At 38.5% G+C, this 21,774-nt stretch overlaps 1 protein-coding gene across 1 annotated transcript in view; it reads right to left on the bottom strand.

Annotated features, from left to right (window-relative positions):
• Positions 1-21,774, bottom strand: part of VAV3 (vav guanine nucleotide exchange factor 3) — a gene marked incomplete at both ends in the record, with an annotated part of 168,268 nt that overhangs the window by 100,690 nt on the left and 45,804 nt on the right. The window contains 3 exons of the mRNA XM_082003020.1: positions 3,668-3,776; positions 6,696-6,761; positions 8,089-8,147. Of these exons, the coding sequence (XP_081859146.1) occupies positions 3,668-3,776; positions 6,696-6,761; positions 8,089-8,147 (234 nt within the window). The remainder of the gene's footprint in view (positions 1-3,667; positions 3,777-6,695; positions 6,762-8,088; positions 8,148-21,774) is intronic.

Raw genomic sequence — 21,774 nt, 5'->3', positions numbered from 1 at the left:
GAGTATGTCCTCAAATCAGGAAGTGCAGAGACCTCTAAGCTGATCTCTTGTAGTATGCATGTGTCTTCAGTGAGACCCTGGGATTTTTCCATGTAAACCACTAGACTAATAGTAAATTGAAGTCATTATCAGCACAAGACTCCATAAAAATAGTTTACAAGCACTCTTACTGAAGATCAGATTTGCAGTGTTACAACTTCAATAACTTGCAAATCTGATTTCAAATAAAGGAGTAAATACCTGGAAGAAGGTATGAAAGCATTTGTGTCAAGCAAGACTTAAAGCATCCGGAGGGTCATAGGTCAGCTTGGAGACCTGACACAGTAACTGGATAGGCTCTTACAATTAAAAGCAATAATTGACCCAACATGTTTCCTCTAAAAACAACGATAGGCAGTGGTTTAATAAGCAGTAGTACCATCACATCCTTTCTGAAGCCTGTTTATCAGTTTGTAACATTCCAAGGCATCCTTCAGCATATCCCTGAAGGTCTATCTTACCTTTTTTCACCCAGTGCAGGGAATCCATATACTGCATCTAATAGACCTGATGACTAGACGTTACTCAAACACAGGGGGAGTCAGGACTACAAGTTTAGTACTATAGTGCTTTCCATTCAGAAAAAGACTTTGAGATTTTGAACAAAAGACTTTCCTCCTCCAGGAATAGCAAAACTTCTAGACTGAAATTTTAACAATTAGCTCTTAGCACGTCCAAGAGTTAAGATTCCTTTCACTCCCTCTCTCTGCTATCAGTCTACTTGACACACTGCCTAAGCATACCACAGCAAACAGGAAGCCACAGTTAAACTGTCCATGAGCCACCTACAGCTCCTATAATGTTGCTTGGCAACCTAGGAAGAGTGGGAAATGTATTCCTACTACCTAAACTACATGCCAAGTTGCAAATCATACAGGCACATAAAGCTCCATCACTGCTGGCACTTCCGTTTGCTGTTTTGACATAGCTCCTTTACTCTTCTCGCTGTTTGTCTCCATGTAACTCTACAAGAAGCTCTGCAACTTGGAACATGGCTTCTCACTCTCATCTACCAGGTGCTGCGTTATCTCAGAAATTACTCTTTAAAACCTAATTAATGCAGTTATTAATTTTCCCAAAACAAACATTAAAGTGCCATCCTTATCAGTTGCAGACAGAAGTAACCATTTTGCAAAAATACAATCTGTCATTATCAGTAGAAACGTACTTTGTGAGCGTTATCTGATGATCCACGTCATCTCAACATCTATCCTATTTCCAAATTCTTTGGCAGGGAGAAGCGGGCACCACCACAGTTAACCATAGTTAATTACTCTCAATAAAGTACTACAATTTGACATTATTCAGCCTTTTAGTTATTTTTCACCTTTACATTTGTGAAGCTCAATACTCTTCAAATTGCTTGCAGTATTTGCACCAATACAGCAGCTGTTGTACCCAATAGGAGTTTATATCCATTTGCAAAATGTGGGAGTTTGTTGTTCACCAACTCTCATATAAGCAATGCAAACAAAACCCTGGGATTCCGCTTAACACCATTCACTTCCATTTTGTGCTCACCTAACCAAAACAGATCATTCACATAGGCACTTTTAGCAGAAATTAACATATCCATTTTCTACCTGTACCACATACTTCTAGAATTTGACTGCAATAAACAAAAGGAGAGAGAAAATAAGAAATAACGTGTGAATACCGGTACAAGTGAGAAAAATTGCCTTTGAAGGTCAGCTCTGCTAGATAAAATGTAGTGGAACAGTTTACTTTGCAACATAATGACAATAAATGAAGGATAAGGGAGAAGCAAAGCATTTTGGCTGCTATTGGAGACTCTGAATTGGGTTCTTCTAAGTATCTACCTGAAGATTGTCCTGTGCTAGTGGTTTCATATGCAAGGAAATCTCACGTAGGATTCAAATGAAAGAACTGTGCAAAATCGTCATGTTAGCATGCACTGTATTTTATAAACCCGAGAGGAAATTATCACAAACCAGAAGTAATTACCACATTCAAGAGAGTTGTCACAGCAAAACAATTGTAATGTCTCCATTAATTACGTGTTGTGGAAAAAATATTTTGCTGTATCATGTTTTCAATTTTCATTTACTTTCTGTAAGGAACAAATACACGTCTCTTCAATCTGAAGTATCTAGGTTAAGATGCAACTAAAATTAGAACATGAGGATTCCGATTGTTATATTAATCATTTGCTAGAAACACAAATATGCGAGTGACATTTGCAACAGGAAAGAAAAAATCAGAAAAAGTTTACACACTACCAACTGCCAGAGATTACCAACTGTTACTGTAAAAAAAAAAAGCCACCCACACTCATTATGTGAAAACCAAAACTTAATGCATTTTGAGTTTCAGTATAAAATTAAAACTCAAAACAAGATCACAATGAGGATTTCCTATGACTCAAACACCTTTCTAAAACATCCTGCCTGCAGATGAATGTGACTTCATTAGATATAAAACAGTTTTTCAACTCAATTTTTTATTAGCTTTCATTAAATAACCCAAACTTTAGAAGGTAAACAAAATTAAGCAAAACATGAAAAACTAACAACTTTCTGCTTATCTCATCCTTGATTTACATGCATTACCTGCAGGATTTTGTATTAACAGAAAAACAGGCTTGAAAACAATGTTGTTATACTCAAAACAATAGAGATTAAAACAAAGCAGTAATCTTCCCAAAGACAAGATAGTGGTAACTTTGGGGAATCACCATAAAAGCAGAGAGCACAAATCACATTAGCCATCTCCTATACCTGTACTGAAAAGATACACAAGGTAAAAAAAATAAAATTAAATTTAAAAAAAAAAGATCTTTAGAATTTCTTGCTTCTTCATGTAACTATATTACTAAAAAACAATATGGAAAAGTAAAGGCAAGTTACCAACTTAAGACAACAGGAAGCACAACATAGTTTCATGTCAATACAGGGGAAGAAATCAACTGTCCTAAAAAACATATCCTGTCACGGCCAGACACTAACATTCTCCAGATAAGAAAGCACATCTCTGAGGAAGGGCAAATAAGTATGTTAGGGTTTCTCCCAATGAGCAAGTAAAGTTTATTGCCTAAGTTTAGATTTTTTTCAAGACAGCTTTGAAAATTGACCATAGTACCTTTATATGGTAAAGTGAATAAGCTACTTATCCCATTCTCAGCAAGATCAACCTAATGAACAAAATTGACATGGTTGAATAGGCAGGAATTTCACTGGTAGGAAACAATTATCAGCTGTCCTTATTAGATTCGTTGTCCAAATTATGTCTAAAACAACAGCGTTTCACAACACTATAACAATTTTGGAAGTAGGACACTTAGAAGTAAGCAGTTAATGTAATTGCTCTTAAAATAGCTGGTAAATCTTACTATTCATAACTGGCAAAATTAACAAAATAACTAATTATTGTATTTTATTTTAAAAGTACATTACTTTCAAAAAATTACCATAGTTAACATTCAACCCTTTGCCAAAACAGCCTGCAAAGTTTTACAGAGGAGATAACACACTGACATGACAGCTCCAGGTGCAACTGAGCATGAGTGAAGTTTCAGTGAAACTAGCTATAAAGAGACAATTTCACAAATACTAACTTTCAAAAATATAACTGCTATTGTTCAAAAATAGCTAGGAACTGGAAAACGTACAGGTTGCTGTGCTGCTTCATCTTTCATTAGGTCTTCATAAACCTCCCCACCTTCGTCTTCTCCATAGACGCAATCATACAACTCCTCATCTTCATCAACACCAGTTTCACTGAAAGACAGACAATAGAAAAAAAAGCTGTGTGGCACACGCAAATTACTATCAGCTCTGCAAGGGACAACTCCTCACAGGAAAAGATTTCTACAGTAAACCAACAGATTAATTGATAGAAATATCTAATGAAAGGATCTCATTAAGGGAAATTAATTTTCTTTCCTCAACACATTTAAAATATGATGTATGAAATCAACACAACACTGAAGACTACATGAATTTAGAACCACACAGTAACTAAACCAGGCACTGAAAGCAGCTTGTCAGGACAGTTCTGTCACAAGGTACTGTCTGGCTGCTCTTTTCCCTTCGTCCTTTTTCCCCACCACATCCAGTGAAGAGGAGCTGCCTCTCCTTACTGCCTGGCATCCCACTGCACTGGGATGCAAGACACTGGTACAGGTCTCCTTCCCACCTAAAGAATGGATTATCTGGGGTATAATACACTAAATACTGCAGAGACAGCAGCTGGGAGTCTGTACCTCTACACCATCAGCCAGTATCTTGATCACCTCATGGCAACCTTCAGCTACCCGAAAAGGAAAAAAGCAACCTTTCAAACTGAAAATCAAACAGTTGAGCAAAATAAAGTATGCACAAGTGTCCTCCTATTACCTAGACTACAGAAATACCTCAGCATATAGTCAATGCCCAACTCTCCCCTCAGCTAATTCAGCTTCATTACAGTCAGTCCTGATGGAGTTTTGCCTACTTTGCACTAGGACCATATCAAGCCCATAATATCTGTTTCACCCACTTTTCTTAGGGTATGTCTATAAAAAAAAACTCTAAAAGATATTGAAAGTAGTCAAGTCATAATACAGACACTTGATCACATGTGCTGACAATTTTGAGATTTTTTAACTGTTGGAAGACAACACTGAAATCCTTCAGAGTAAAAAACAAATCGAGCATCAGTCCACTAGAACAAGGAAGGACAACCATTTCTGTAAGTGGATCATCAGTACCCAAGAACAGGACATCAGAAGCTCTACTGGCAGAGAGACTAAAGATTTCAAAGAAATCAAAACGAATGAGAATTGCTACCAAGAGAGTTGCCAGACAAAAATCACTATGCCTACAGTCAGGACTATATACAGAAACCAAGTGAATCTTGGTTTTAATTTGTCATTAAATATGGTGGGGTTTGGGTTTTTTTGGTATGGGTGGTTGTTTTTTTTTTAATTGAGGACACCAGAAGGATAAAAGAAGCAAGTGTTACAAGTTTCAATAGATGGAATGATTAAAAAAAACATATTTGGGGGATTCAACAGAGACAGAAATTGCTCACATCCCTTCTTTTTGCAACAGATATCATGCCCCAGGAGAGCTAGAAAGCTCAGGTGCTCCAGGCTAGTCTAACATTTCAGCTCACGCCAGTGATGCTGGTGTGCTAGCATTTCACATTAAATACTAGCAGCTGTGTCAGATGCAGCACAGACATACTCCATTTTACCACCTGTGCTCCAGGGAACAAAAGATGGCAAAAAGGCAGAGTAAGGATAGAAATATTTAACTATTACAGCTCTTTCAGACAGAAAGTCTTAAATTCATCCTAAGGTCCTCAGACACCATTTAAACTCAGGGACAATTAAATTAATTTTAATCAAATACACTTATGAATTAAGAGAAACTTAAAAAATATGGGCTATTTGCATCACTCACTGGAACTTTTGTTTATTATGAAGAGAGTACTTCTTAAATTGCTTCCTCTAGAATTAAGACAGCATGTAACTATCAAATTTCAGTGAATAGTATTTGTAATTTGATGCAAAAGAAGAGCTACAAATCTCAGTTTCTTTGGTATGAGTTGTTAACTTTTTTTTAAATGACAGACTGTCTCCCAGTACTGAATTTGTATACCTATTTAAGAAGTGATACAAATATTATTTTCAAACAGTGCTAATGCCACCACATCTAAGAGATGAACACATCACCTATAGCCCACTTGGGTCTCAGAGGTGAGAAGGTAGGAGTTGCAGACTCTTATCTTCTACACATTCAGCTACACAGAGTGAAAAGCAGCTATCTATGAGACAGCCAGTCAGCTGCCGGAGACAAGGATGAGCTTTGCAGGGAAGATGATAAACTGAGCAATGACAACCATGGTGGGGTTTCCCTTCTTCACACGCAGTGAAAGGAAGTGAAATCCACAGTGTGAACAGCAGCTAGTTCACCACACCGCAGCAAGTGACATACAACATGTCCAGAGCCCAGACAGAGCCAGATGGGCACTAGTGAACAGCAAGCTCTGATCCTAGCTCTTGTCCAACACTATTCCTAATGGATCTTGAGAGATCCTAGCCATAGGATACAGGAGTAGTTCTTCCTGACAATTTTTTATGCCCAGATATGTTTACCTCACCATTCAAAAAAATAAAGCTGCTGTCTACCATTCAATACTACATGGTTCATGTCTATCTTACTTGTACTTCAAAGCCAATGTGAGAATTCGCAGTAATTCATAATCCTGCAAACACTTACCCAGAGAGGTAAATGCACTCATACAAAGAATTTCATTAACTTTAGGGCAACGGCCCACTTGAATTATGATCCAAACATGCATTTTCTTTGCAAGTTCAAGACAATTTCCTTGGGTCCTGTACAACTGATATTGTAATTCTATGAAAGCATTCTCATAGGACAGACAGACAATTTAAAAACACATTCATGAGTTACTTTGCTACCAGAGGCCTCTACAAAATATGCTTCTTTATATATATGCACATGTATTACAATCATTCAGATAAGCTTTCGTAATTAATTCTTCCTGGTCAGCAAAATGGCAAACGAAATCTTTTGAAATCAAATAAATATCCCATTCTCATTAAAACTATGCATTCTATAACATCATATAAATAATAGCACGCAACTGAAAGCAAAACCCTTGCATTTAGCTGAAGTTTTACCACATACTCTATTAAATCAGGAAGACTTTTGTAGACATCTTCGTCATCAACGCTTTCTTCTGTAGGGAAGGGCCTATAGAAAGAAAAATAGCATGAATTATAGACAGCACTAGTCTAGTCACACAGCAGGTTGTTTGGTTTCTAAAATTTTCACATAGATCACTGTACATTAATATATTTGTAGGTTCCCCTCTTTCTCTGATGAACAGTGTATGTGTATGTAGACTTCTATATATGAATTGATACTTAATAGAATAAAAACCCTACTGGATGGATGGGGTTGTTATAAATCACCACTAACACATATCATTGTCAGTTTTTCAACTGAGAATATTAACTACTCTTTTTAGCACAGAATATGTATTGCAGGACTGTCTGGGGAATTTTGTCTACATTTTAAAAACATCATCCATACATAATACAAAACTGCTGACTCAAACCATTCAAAAAGATGGAGAATACCATAGCATTAAGTCTTTCACCATCTCTCACAGCCCACAATTATAGGTCATGAGCTTAGGTCTGGCTGGGGTTTTTTCGTTTCTTTTTTAAAATGAGAATCCCAAACTTGGCAGTTTTACTGATTTTTAGAAGGGAAAACGAAGAGAAAACACATTCATCTTCACATAGATCAGCACTGCATCAGCCTGACTTGCAATCCATGTGTCATAATTACCACATAAGTCTGTAATACTAACTGCTCATTTGTTCACCCAGTGTTTCAGCATGAGAAGTAAATGTAGTTCAGGCACCTCAGTAAGCACACCAGAGGTAGAAGATACCCTTCGGAGCTCCTCAGAGGTCCAGAGCCTTGGATAGGTGTCCACTGGGCAATCTGGTTTACAACCAGAGAAGTGCTTACTCGTGGACACAGGCAGCCAGGAGCCCCACATCTCTTAATTTCCTTCTTCCCTAGATGCTGGCCTGTTCCCTTACTGAGGTGGGAAGCATTTAAAAGGCTTGGAAGGGTAACTGCCCCAGACCGTTGAGCAGTCCACAAAAACAAGCTCCAGCTCAAAAATTCCCTTGATACAACTGTTGACCAGCCTCCAGCCAGTCAGGGTGCCACATGAAAGAAGATGTGGGTTTCCAGAGCACTTCTGTCACATATACTGTTATTCCCAGCTCCCAGAGAACAGGAACGGCCTGGGATTTCTACTGAAACGTCACCTGCCCAAGGCCTCAGCATCTACGTGAAATGCAGCCTCGCAGACCTGTGATGAATACTTGGTTTCAGTATCATCCATTTCCAGATAAACCAGAAGACACGATTTCTTTTGCCTGATCATCCAACCTACTCTTAAAAAGCTCTGTGTCTGCCTATAGTGCCTCTAATAACTTTTCCAAGGAGCATCATGAAAGAAGCATTATTCCCACCATTCACTAGGACAATAACATACCTTATTCCTGTCCCTATTGCAATAGGAGTGCGAGAAAGTTTTGAAAGTGTTTCTATCACCTGAAGAAGAAGGAAACAGAAACCAGTGATTAGTTGTGGAACAGAAGCAACAAAACATTTTGTTCTCTGTTGTTTAATTATCAGCAACACCATTTCACGCTGAATGATATAAACAGACACAGAATCTGACTACACCAAATACTTCCATGGATTTCCCATGAGCTGGTCTTCAGTGTTTTTGTACTGGGAGATGTGATGGGAGCACAAAGGGAAGAAAAGGGAAATCTCTTTTAGCACAAGTAAAAGCCAATTTAAATGGATTTAAAACTAGGTCATATATGTCACAAATTAGACAGTCAATTTTCAATTGGATCTGGATGCAATTGTAATCTAATTTTGTCTTACAGGCTGCACTGAATATTTTTGTTACCGTAGCTCTAGAAAGAAAATCCGAAAAGTATTCATTTGAGCTTTTCTAAACACTTTTTCCACATCCAGATCTGGATGCAATTGTAATCTAATTTTGTCTTACAGACTGCACTGAATAGTTTTGTTATTGTAGCTCCAGAAAGAAAATCCAAAAAGTATTCATTTGAGCTTTTCCAAACACTTTCCAGAAGAGGGAGCCAAACGCCAAATCAGCAGAGAGCCACCTTTTCAGGACTGGCTTGCAAAGGAAAGGTAATCTCTTATGAGCCAAACAGTTAAAGCAGCTGCACATTTGTGCCCATAAGCTCTGTTTATTTTTAGAAGATGGCAGCAGTCTGGAAGATCTCATTCTAAGAAAGTACCTCCTGAAAGCACTCAAGGTTATACAATAAGAGAGGGAGAACATTAGGAAGGGTAGAATACATGTACATATAGTCACATACATGGAGTTATTTTGCTAACAATCAGCTGTAATAACCCAAGACTAACTTATACTCTAGCTAGCATGTCTTCTTTGTCACAAATAATGTCTCTTATTTTGAGTACTATGAGATTGGCAAGTCTTATTTGCTAGTGAGAGAAAAAGAGCCAAGATGACACCCTGTCTGAATTGCTGTGCTTCCAACGACAAGGTTCCCCTGAACTTCCCCGAAGTTTCAGGTTGGGTCTTTACAACCTAAAACCTGTATTAAGCTGAATTGAAATTTCTGAAGAAGGGTTTTTATTGGTGGTATCAAAATTCAGTATAGCAATGCTACATTCCATGGGCATTTGGGAATAATCTCTGCAATTAACTTTGTTTATTTTTGAAGTTCTAATTACAAGACTAACCTGACCATAAAACACAGAGTTAAAAGTACGTCTCTCAAAGGAAGGACAATGACATCTTTACACAGGAGAATGACAAAGTAAAAACCACAGACAATAATCACCAATTACAGAGTTTAAACTGAAGTTACGAAGCCTCCAAAATCAATCAGGTGCCATATGCAGATGAGTAAAATTCAGAATTAACTAAGTTATACTATTCCTGTGAAAGGAACATTTTGGGTTTATTTAAGCTGCTGCAAAAATTAACGTCACAGAAAATCTCATTTTGCCTTACAGAAAAGTCAAAGAATAAAAACAAATAAATATACTATGAACATAATCAAATGTGCAAGCACATTAATCCCCCTATGAACAGAAGAACTGCAATGCAGCCTAGAATAAGTTTTGGAAATTGTGAATAAAATTTGATTGAATGAACTATAAAGTTAATTTAAAACTATTTCACACTAGGTCAAGACTATTTCACAAAGTAGCTCCAGAAAGAAAATCTGAACTATTTCCAGAAAGAAAGATCGGTCCAGAAAGAAAATCACAACTATTTCACAAAGGTCAAGGAGGGAAAAAAAGACTCCTTTAAAAAGTCTTGCTGTTGCAAGGGGAGTTCTGGTTTCTGTACTACACAAGAACCTGCCTCTGCACACCTGTGAGAATCCCAGTGCAGGATTGCAAGGACTGCTAAGCCACATGAGACAAGACACTATGGGAAGTTAATCGAGTATTCAATAGCCAGCAAAATGATCGGTTCTGGCAGATGGGTGAACATGGATTGGCAAAAATCACAGGAAGAGTGGATAATCATTATCAAAACAGAGGGGGGCAAGTCTGGTGAACTAAATATCCCTTTCCTGTTTCAATGCGTTAATTTCCCAGCACACAGAAAATCTTTTGCAAACTACTCCACCCACGCAAACCCTTTTCCTTAAAGGGATTCTCACTTATCTAGCATAATCAAACACAGAACTAGTATGGCTTACTCTTAACAACTAACTATGGTTGCTTCAAGGTAACGCGGAAAAGATCTGTAAAAAAAATTATTCGTTTTAGGAAGATAACTAGTAAATGTTACTCTCAAAATGTATCTACCAAATTATATTTTACAGCTATGAAACAGACAAACAAAAGCAAGACTTGTAAATGAAGAGGAAAAACCTTTTCAGGAATTGATGTGAAACCTTTATTTAAGGAAGGGGAAAAAAAGGGGAAAAAACCACACACACTAAGGAAGCCAGGAAAGCGTTTATGAGAACTTGCACACACAGAAAAGGAGAGAGAAAGGAACTATGTGACTAGAGAAACACAAGACTACTAGTAATTCTTACTGCTTTGAGAACAGAGAAGGTCTGGCACTGCAGAAAGAGCAAACTAACACGCTTAGGAAGCCAGTGGGCAGATTTCTGTGAAAAACTGAACACTGGATAATCTGCTAAGAAGAAAATGGTAATCACGACAACAGTTGTCAGTATCTCAACAGAGACACTCTGCATGCTCCAGAAGTACGTGAAGAAGTGTGGCCATGCTGGCCTCACAAAAGGGAAAAGGTAATGGGCAGAGATCACTGTTGTTCTATTTCAGAACAAAACAAATAAGAACTGAAGACCATTAACCACACCAGTGTGCATTTAAGATTAAAATACATAACTGAAAACAGATATAGACTCCATAAAATAGAAGGTAATTCTTGCCTATTGACCATTCCTATTAAAACACAGCTTAAAACAGCGCTCTGTCAAGAAACAGAACGGTTGCTACTGAGGGGTCTTGCTCTTGTTGCTGTGGTTTCTTTAAAGAATTCTGAGAAAATGTCAGGAATACTTAGACAAGTAATTGTACATGAAACGACCACTTCTGGTCCAGACACTATTTCAACATCACATACGTGTAAATGTATTTGCTCCAACATGAAGTGGGGCAAAGAAAGATTCTCCTTCCAGATGAAATTTCAGTTCTTTGGTTCCGAACCACTGCAGGAACTCCTAACGGTTCCCAAATTTCTAGGTCCATGGAGAAGGCTGCAGTTATGTGTGAGCTGAGTTGTCAGAAAAACAATCAGAGTTTCAATAGAGGTTCATCAAAACAATCAAACTAAAACCAGCAAAATGTCTGATTTTCAAACTGACAAAGACAGACTCGGGAGTTTTTCAGAACAGTTCTAGCCTGAAGCCCTATACAGCTGACAGGAGGGAAGCTATAATATAGTGCAATTCTGAACTCCAAAATTACAGTGTACCATGCACATGAAAGTCCATAACATTCAATTTAATGCTTTTCACATGCTTTTTTTTGCCTTGCCCTCCTCCTTTCTGCAAAGCTTTAATCCATTTTACCCATTTAACCCTAAATGATTGCCCAGTTCTCTTCCACAGCAATGACTCAGAAGGATGCTCCTGTACCTTTGAATAAGGCTAACCTGAATCTTAGCTTCAGCGCAAAAGTAGCAGTCCTTGCTTGTACAAAGTCCCGAACAACAGGGCTTCCATGGCTGGCACTGCTCTGCAACAAACAACTGTACAATGGGCTGCAGGGCCTTTGCACACCATGCTATTACCAGGAACAGGCAGTGAAAAATAAGATACCACCTAAGTTTCGTATTTATTTTCTGGCTAGCTACAACACATGAAAAAAAATGAAATGTTTCTATTCCTAAATATCCTTCAACGACTACATCCCTTCATAATGGAAAGCTCAATAACTTTTATGACTCTCCTGCAGCCTGAAATTGGGAGATGCTAGCAAGAAACTTTCAGGCATAGAAGGAAACCCCACCTGCACCCGCCTCAATATAGCTCCTTTGCATTGACTAATGGCGTCAGACAGAGGTTAAGCATCTCTTTAGAAGTCAACACATCAAAGCCACACTCGTTTCAAGAAGATGTGAACATCCAAGTTTGTTTTTCAGCATATACCCAGTTTATGCAAAATATGACATGAAATTCAAATCTACAGCCCTGCAAGAGGAAGCACATCTAAGCCCACGCCCCGGTGAGTGGATCTGCTCCTCGTTCGTGTTTCAGGCACAGCTGGCAACAGCAATGGTCTCACACTACACATTAACTTTTTACTTCATGAATTACCTGAACAGCAGATTTTTTTTGGCTTGGTATTTATTATTGTTTCACTTGACTTACTGTTGCAGGTCAGACTCTCCAGTTTACGTAAGCAGTTTCATATCCCTTGCCGAAACATTATTTTGTAATTTCCTGCAGCCATGATCTTCAGTAGATCACGTCAGATATTCCTATGCATACTTACAGCAGCAGTACACTAGAGGGACTATTTCACTTCTTTCCATAAGTGGTGTGTCTGAGTTTAAAATGTGCCTTGTTAATTATTTTGGTGGGGGTCATTTTTTAATCTTGTTTCTTAAAAAAGAACTTAATAAATCATGCAGTTAAAGAACAAAGTACATTTTAAAAGTACTTTTCCACTTTTAGAAGAAACAGAAATAGATAATTTTGCAACTCACTGTCTATGTAACAGGCAATATTTCCTTGCTATTGACTGCTGCTGTCAGGGCTAGGCCTATATTTCCATCTCTGATGTTTACCTAAACTGAAAACCTGTTGATGGCAACAGTTTCATCGTTTATGCCAGTAAAACCTAGGCAGACTTACTTGCAGGTTAGACTTTCAAAGCAGTTGTTTCCATGCATGCTTTTAAATCAGGATATGTTTTTCTAAGACACTGTAAGAGTCACCAAAAATTCACAACCATATTACATATCAAGTCTTTTTTTCAAAATCCGGGCATCTAACTTACTATGAGTGTTGCATTTTGCTGAAAACTTAGCTTTAGTCCCTCCCTTGAAGTGCATTTATTTAGCAGATGTGTAGAAACCGATAAGCATAACATAAAGCAGTTATTTGCCAGTGAAAAATATTTCCAATACCAACCTACTTTCTGACATGCTACTTTTTTTGATACATGCACATGAGTATTGAAAGATAGGGAGTCCTGAGATAGATACGTGTACATCGTAATCATCTGGATATATACTTACACCGTCCGATTACGAAAAACAAAAAGCTAAAGCAAGTAGAAACCCAATGTTCCTAGAGAAAACAAAGACATATACACCCTGCATCACTAGGGTAAGTCTCTTACGAGGCCAATTCCAAGTGTCTCATATCCAGCATACTTCAAAGCCAGAACTGCAACTCATGCCCACATGCTGAGTGAGTTTTCATTAAACTGTTTTCACTCATACATCAGATTGGGAAGAGAGGGTAACAAGAGGAAAAAGAAATCATCTTTTTGCATCTCTGTCACTCAGATAGAAGTCAAAATAGCTATACATACATATATTCTCAAATGACTTTTATCAAGAAAGAAAGTTTATAATTTGTTACTTCGCAGTTTACCAGGCCCAAGGCAACCCTGGATCAGTAACTTCATTTGGCACAGCAGGGGGTGTGGGGGGAACATATCTTAATATTTTACTGTAATCCAACATTAACTGTTGAACCAGAAGACTTCTAGGAACTGTTACATTTACATTTGCATTTAACTTGGCTGACATGTTAAAAAGGACGCACAGCCAGACAACTCCAGCATGATTACACAGCTGCTGATCTAATGAGCATATTATTCCAAGGAAAGGGTGTTCATAAGTAAAATTGAACATTTTCCCTCCATCTGTCTTTTTCTGGTATCATAAGTGTTAGTACTCTGTGTTGGTTCAGGTTAGTTTTAATCAAACCACAAGCCTCTAGGGAAGGAGAAAGGATGTGGGCTTTTCATAAAAGGCAGAACAAATGAGAAGTCATTAAAAAGAGAAGAAAAGAAAAAGACAAAAGAGGGGGGAAAAAAAAGGGGGGGGAGGGGGGAAGATGGCCTAAAAGCAAACCCTTCATTTCACATAATGGCACCCCTAACAGGCCCTTACAAAAAACCAGCAAATTTCAAATAACAGCTATGCAAATATGCCTCTACTAAATACTGCTATGGCATACTCTGTGCCATACAGACAAACATGTGAAAGAATTCACAGCCTTGTCGCCCACACCAACATTTCCTTAGGAACACGACAGCCTGCAGACCTCCAGCAGGTAGAAATGTAATAGTCTAGTTTTGATTACAAAGCTTCACATATAGCTGAATACTGATTTTTATCTCATTCAAGTGATGAAATCTAAGCTTTAGGTGTAGAGTACCGATAGCTGGAATCCAAAGGAAAGTCATAAATTTACTTTCCACAGGGGTAATCACCAGCTGCAGAATGCCGCCTGTTTCCTCACTGACATCACCCTCAGCTACCCTGAGTCTGGCAGCTCTCGTTGTGGATGTCCATTCTTCCATTTCCACTAGGCTACATCCTCAGGAAATACACCTGAGGACTACTCCATCCTTCTTTCCCATCCAGGCTTAGCGCTGGCATCTCAGCAGTAAGGAAAAGAGCCCAACTGTCCCAGGGAACCATGGCAGAGAAATTCACAACCCCAAGCCAAGTTTTCTGTGACTGACAGCCTGCCAGCAACTTTGAAAAACAGTTTGAAACCAGGTGCCAAATGCTTTTATGCAGAGGGAGCAAGGGTAACACCACTGCTGTAAAAGCTGGTTTTGGCAGTCATACAGGTTTCCTCTGAAGACAGAACCCGAGAGGAGAGTTCAGAGGTGCTGCCGGGGGAAGCATGCGTACCTCCACTCTTGCCCCCCTGGGCAGGGGATACCACACATGCATCGCCCTAGGGAAGTCTCATCCTGTATCAATTTTATCCAGTGTCTCCACGGATAAAGTGGCAGGAAAGTCTTTCTCCAAACAGACAAAAACCCTCCTGGGTGTTGCCCCTTTCCGTTTGTAGACAAAGCTAACTATAGAGATGCAAACTGCTGGGCCTTCAAAAGCTCCGGGAAATCAACAACTAGAAAAGACACAACATTTTCTCCAAAGCCTTGTAAGAAGGAGAGGTGAGGAGTGCAGTTTGGCAGTAGGAAGGCAAGCAGAGACAGAGAGACAGAGTAATTTTTAAAAAAACACTCTGGAAGATAGAAGAGGACAGACGACCTGATGTCCAAAAGGATAGGTTAAGGCTGGGCATATTTCCCCTTTTAATAAAAATAAAACATCTGACAGTAAGTTAGAAATACCCAAAAGTGAAAAGTTCTGTTGTTTTCTTTTCACATCTCTAAATTATACCAAGCAACACTTGATGTCACATACTTACATTACAGATGTAAAGTATCTATAGCGTTTTTCTCAAGGACAGTCATTAAAATAAAAGCATTAATGTAGTTTCCAGCAATAGCAAAGGGCAGGTTGGACTCCTCACTTACCAAACTACTCCTCCACTCCTTTCACGTACTGAACATTTTTAACATTTTATCCCTTTTATAGGGAGTGATACCTCTGATCACTCAAACTCCATAATTGCAATAGCCGGACTGACAGATGTAACTGCACACACAACTCCTAAACATTACTTACCAGAAAAAAAGAGAGAGCGCGCGTGCCAGAGCGCAAGAGAGAGCGCGCGCGAGAGCGAGAGAGGGCACGCGCGCGAGAGCAGGAGAAATAAAACTGAATGCTCTCCAGGAAATTTGTAAAACTCAATGCCTTATTAATAGGCCTATAATGAGCAAGTCTTAATAATCCGTATCCAATTATGGACACAAATGTATACACATTAAACAAAAGTTGTGCTTAAAATCTTTTTTTTTCCCCCCAAAAAAAAACTTTAAGTCAGTGACAAGGCTACTTGCTAGTCCAAAAGCATGAAAGCTTCCCTGGGCAGTTTTGCTCTTATAAGGAACTCAGCCAGTCCAAATCGCACAAGCAGCACAGTCCTGTCAACCTCTGGGTCCGTTTTGTCCAAAAGGCCGAGGCTCTCCCCAGAGCAAGCACGGGGGGAGGGAGTTTCAGCAGCCGCTTCCTGCCTGCAGCTGCTGGGTTCGGTTCTGTGAAAACCTTCCAGCCCTCACCATGCCTTCAGCGGCCTTAGGTCTGGCTTTGGCTCGTTCTGTTTGGTTGGGTTTTTTCAGATGCTGCTTAAAGAATTACAACCTTACTTCCAAGCACTTCTGTGGTATAAACAGAGGACTCGAACACTGCTGCTAACGGCATGAGTGCAGACTGCCTTCAAGCATACTATCCTTGTAAAAGATGGAGAATAAAATACGATTTTGTCCTTTCTGGAGCATTTATTATGTTTCAGGTTTTGCATGGAGGGCAAAGGAATATGAAAGGATATGCCTAGGACAGTACTGCAAAACCTAGGTCCTGTTAAATCATTCCAGTTCCCTTCATAATAAACTTCATAAGGATAACTTCTACTTACAAACAGCATCTTACTGTATCAAACCGTATTCAGCTTTGATCAAGTGCTCACCTTCAGTGCTCTGTAAGCACTCTTATTGATGATACTCCCCCCCCTTTTTTTTATTCCATAATTCATATGGGTCATAACACTAAGCAATCAAGGACAAAACAGCAATTTTCCAGCATTTTACACAGCGCATTTTAATATAATCTGAATTTTTTCCTAAATATAAGCATCCATTTTAAAATCTTTGATGGCATAACAGTGAGATTTATCAAAGGAGTTCAGACTTCAGACTTTTTTTTTTTTTTTAATAGGAATGGACATAAATCAATGTTGTGTGTTTTTCAAAGTTACATTTCTTTTGCCACTGTCCTTTAGCAGACTTCAAAAGCCTATTTTTACATGTTTGAAAAGAACAAGCAGATTCTCTAAACTGCAACCACCAGTTTGTAAACTATGTATAGATTCTGGGTGTTCTTGACCTTGGATGTTTAAAATTAGCATACAAATGTTTTAGAAGGAAATGAGTTGCTTTCATATTCATTATTGATTGCACCTCAAATATTGTTTTGGGTATGCATCCTGGAGTTTAAGTGACATGTGGTTTCTTCACTCCCACTGTATTATTTCACTTTAATATTTAAACAATTTTTTTTGGTCAATTTCTGTATTAGCAATAAAGATATTTGGAGAAGACTCTGTAATTGAGCTTTTCTTCCTCTCTTCTACTAAAAGCAGAGGAAGATCTTTCTCTTCCTGTCTTGAGTGAACCAGTCACTGCCACACTTCTCCCTTTTCTGAATTTACTTTAACCATTAACTCTAAATTCAACTAGAGCGTGGCTTTGATGAATGACACCACGTCACACTTGAACCATGAACTGAATTTACTCCAATACACAATCACTGAAGATAAGGATATTTATATCAGGGTGAATCCAAACTGTATGTCCCCTCAAGCTCTGCAAGAAAAAAAAATTTCTCCTGCTACAGTGGGCAGTGCAAAGAGAAGTGTGCTATTCTCTTTGATGCAATTATCCTCCAGCTTGCTCACAGTGGCTCACAAAAGCCCAAGCCTATCTTCAAACCTCACACTCTAGAGATGTCTCTTCTGTACCACAAGAGACAAGGGGTTGGATCAGTCCATAAGAAGAGCATTGCACTTACCTTCAACACTACAAAAAGATACACAGGATGGCATAACTCCCCTCCACTCTGTCTTCCACTCTTCTTTTAAAAATCATCATCTCTGATACAGGGTTAAAAAAGTTATACTTGGAAGACATCCTGCAATGGGAATGGCAATACTATCAACTTCTACTACAGAAACCTGGTAAGAGTGGTTTGGTTCTCTCCCTACCAGTCTGTTCATTTAGGTTAAAAAAAAAATATATATCTATAGCTACACTTACTGTAGTGAAAGAAAATACAAAGTGAGATTTATGTTCTCATTATGTTGGTACCTAATTCTCTTTGAGCTAGATCCTTATACTGAAAATTACAAAATGAATGAGAGAAACTAGCTAATTTTATTTGCTACTGCTTCATTATGCTCTAGCTTTGTTCCCTTGAACATGCAGCAGCTTGCAGGTTATATTATCTATGTATATATTTTTCCCCTCAGAAAGAGTACTGCACTTCCAAAATGCCACTGCAGGACTGTGCAACCAAGGGAAAGTGGGATTCCTCTCTTTTTTTTTTTCCTAAATGTTTTTAATGTATTTTGTAGGTTATTACTATTAAGTACAAACACAACAACTGTGCTAGTCAGTGTCTGACTGACATCCTATCCTTCTTTGCACTGAAACTGGTGCTATCCTCACACTGCCTATGACAAAACTAAGCCAGCCAGACCTCAGAGAGCTTAACATCTAAAAGATCAGTCAGAAGACAGAAAAGGCAGACAAACAAGACACTTAAGAGTAGTTCAATTAAAATTAATTCTCCTTTGCATTTTCATTTTTATCTACAACACACATCTATTTAGGTCAATGTTTTTTTCCCCCCAAGCCAGCCACCTATTAACATTGTAAAACACAGAAGTATTTGAATACAAGCAAAACAAATACAAAACTATTTGAACATGAGAATAATTGCAAAGATCAAAAACTCCTCACCTCTGTACCAGGCACAACATCGTATTAGGTGTTATGCCCATATTATTAAAAAAGAAAGAGTCAGAACCAGATCTTGTAACAGCTCTATGTCCCTGGTCCGTCCTGCCCAAAGTTGTTCCCCCTCTTCTCCGCGCCCCCCTCCCCAATATAAAACAGAGGTACTTCTTAGGCACTCTATGCTCTAGGACATGATGCCATCTCTAGTTAAGAAAAACAATATTTGCTTTACTTCCCTATGGGTGGGGGGGGGGCATGTAGGAGGAGTTATTAATGGATGCTGTGATACAGCTGTGGGGTTTCAGGTACTCTATTTCTCTTACAGGAAGAAAAAGCTTCAAGTACCATTTTGAAGAATGTTTTATTCTTCTGTTGCATCAGTATCTTAAGATGCACAACAGCCAGCATGTCTGATACTAATATAAGCACTGCAGCACCAAACCTAAACTGCAGAGAGGAATCAAATTTCTTTATAATATATCTAACAATGTTAAGTGGCTCATATCATTCAGATATGAATAGTCATTCTTCAGATAGGGACTTGTTCTTCAGTTTTCACTTCTCTGGAGATTTAAAAGAACATTTTGAGTTCAAGTACATGATAGGGATCATACTATGTATTTTAGATATAGATACTGTGATAAAGAAGAGCAAACCACAGATACCTATTACTAGCCATTTGGTTATATTTAATACTAAGATCTATCTTGGGATTTCACCAGCACTTGACTTCAGAAATTTCTGTCCTCTACCTTGGGCTCTTCATCTACTTGTTTGTGCCCTATACTTCAGTTTGCTACTGTCTTAGCTGTGCTAACCCAACTGTTCATGGTCATATCATAAACTACATCAGAGAATTGACCTGCAGAGGGAGAGACTGATTTCTTAAAATGTTATTCTGAAGGGCAGATGAGCTCCTCTGCTTATTTCCCAGCTCAGCCACATCAACAGGCATTGCTGGCATGACAAAGGGAGCAGAGCAAAGGAGAGGCAGTAACTTCTGATATTACTATTGCTTCTTAAGAGTACATAGGACTATACCTCAGTTTTATTCCATAGGGTTTATAGGCATTTCCAAATATTTTGTGTGGAATTGTGCTGAAAGGCATTTGTGAAAGGGCACAGGACTGAACACATCCCAGATTGATAAGAGGGTAGCAAACTTCATCTAAGGCAGATTTCAGTCCTAATTCTTCACGACAAAAACACCAGCAGCACATAAGAGTTCAATGAAGCTCTTCACATGAATAGAGTTGGGCATTTTAGTCCAATATGGTGTGTCCAAACCAAACACAATATCCAGAGTGTTATTTAGTCCCATTACAGTCAATCTCACCAGAGGCCTAACAGTGAACGAACGCAAGATCAACTGAAGGGAAGCAGAAACACCTAGATAACACACCATGACTAATGCTGAAAACTATTCTCTCTCCTAGACAAAAGTAAGCTACCAGAGAGGCCATGCTTTATGAACATCAGGCTCCCACAGCTTTTGAAGTCAATGCACAAAGTCATTTTGGGGAGATAAAACTGGGAAAAAATATATTGCAATCAGCAGCCATTGTAGAAGCACTCTGGTTTTATCTAACATACAGTAAGAAAGATAAACCTTATGTGATATCAGTATTCTCCTAGTAGTTTGTTATAGGTATTATGGTATCATTGAAAGGCAATGCTTGTGGGAAAGAGTTAAATTTTCATGGGTCAACTGCGGGGGGGGGGGGGGGGGGGGGGCGCATTTCAAATACCTAAAACTTTCTTCAGGTCAGCAACAAAACCCACAAGTTTCACTATGAACAGAAGTTGGGAGCAAATGCTTTGAAGTTATAGTCCATATCCAGCAGCAGACTAACTTGAGTTATACATCTACCTTCTCCATTTTTTAAATTAAACTTCAAATCTAAAACAGAGATCAGTTAAAATGTACACAAGTTGATGAATGCTAAACAAAGTGACTGAAAAGTCTCAATGCCAAAATTTCAAAGAAACAGCTAAGCATTAGTGCTTGTAGGTTTATCCCACACTAACTGTAATGTTTCTTAAAATTGTGTCCCTCAATATATTCCCCTTTTAATAGGGCAAACACTAATTTTACTGCTCACAGATATTTCCAACTGCACAGAAATTCCCTTGCTGCACTCACCAAAAATAGTAGCTTCAGGGATGAGACTGCATCAAAAACAATGAAATAAAGCAATGCTTAACTGAAGCAGATGTGTGAAATGTAATCCTCAGCAGTGAAGTCAGAAGGTTTGAGAGAGAGAGGTTTTGGGAAAGACAAGAGACATCAACAAGAGAAAGACATGACAATGGAAGTTGAAGGAGGGAGGGTGAGGCAATGGAGGAAGAGGAAAAATCTCACTCTAGGAAAGTAATGTTGTCAGCTTCTGAAGGGGTTTGAGATGACAAAAACATCATCTCAAAAACTAGGAAACAAGATAAGAAAACTGAAAACAAACCTGAAAAGCAAATGAAACATAAAATGAGAACAAAGAAAATCACAGTACCCTCAATGGCAATTTGTTCCCAAAAAAGATGCTGCATGTCTTCCACGAAAAGGAACAAAAATATCAATGTATGAATCTTCCTCGTTAGCTATATTGATGCTGCTAGTTTGTTGCTGTAGCTGAGGTACCTATAGCATGCCCAGCACATGCAATGTAGATTTTGTGAGGTATGTGGATCAGCTCAGTACAAGGTACAGACATCAGCATCTGTTCTGAAGTTAAATCTAACTTTTGAAAAGTTTTCATTACTGCTGTTCAAGAATAACGCAACCAGTAAAGCTACTCTTACACAATACCTTTTGGTATCATTTGTACTGTAGACTATGGAGAAAAGCTTTTAAGACCTGCATTACAATAAATGAGAACTATTTTTTTTATATTAAGATGAAGGTCTAGTTCTTAGTCAAAATTTAGTCTTATACCTGTAACAAACAGGCCAGGCTACTGCAGTACAAGTTTAACTTTTCAGTGGATCTTTGATTACTGATGTTTCCCCAATTGCCTGCAACACTCAGAACATGCACCACATGGCCTCCATCTTCAGAAGCCTA

This window comes from Phaethon aethereus, assembly GCF_964289735.1.
Source record: "Phaethon aethereus genome assembly, chromosome: 8".
In the NCBI taxonomy this organism is placed as follows: domain Eukaryota; kingdom Metazoa; phylum Chordata; class Aves; order Phaethontiformes; family Phaethontidae; genus Phaethon; species Phaethon aethereus.
This window is presented reverse-complemented; position numbering and strand designations above follow the sequence as displayed.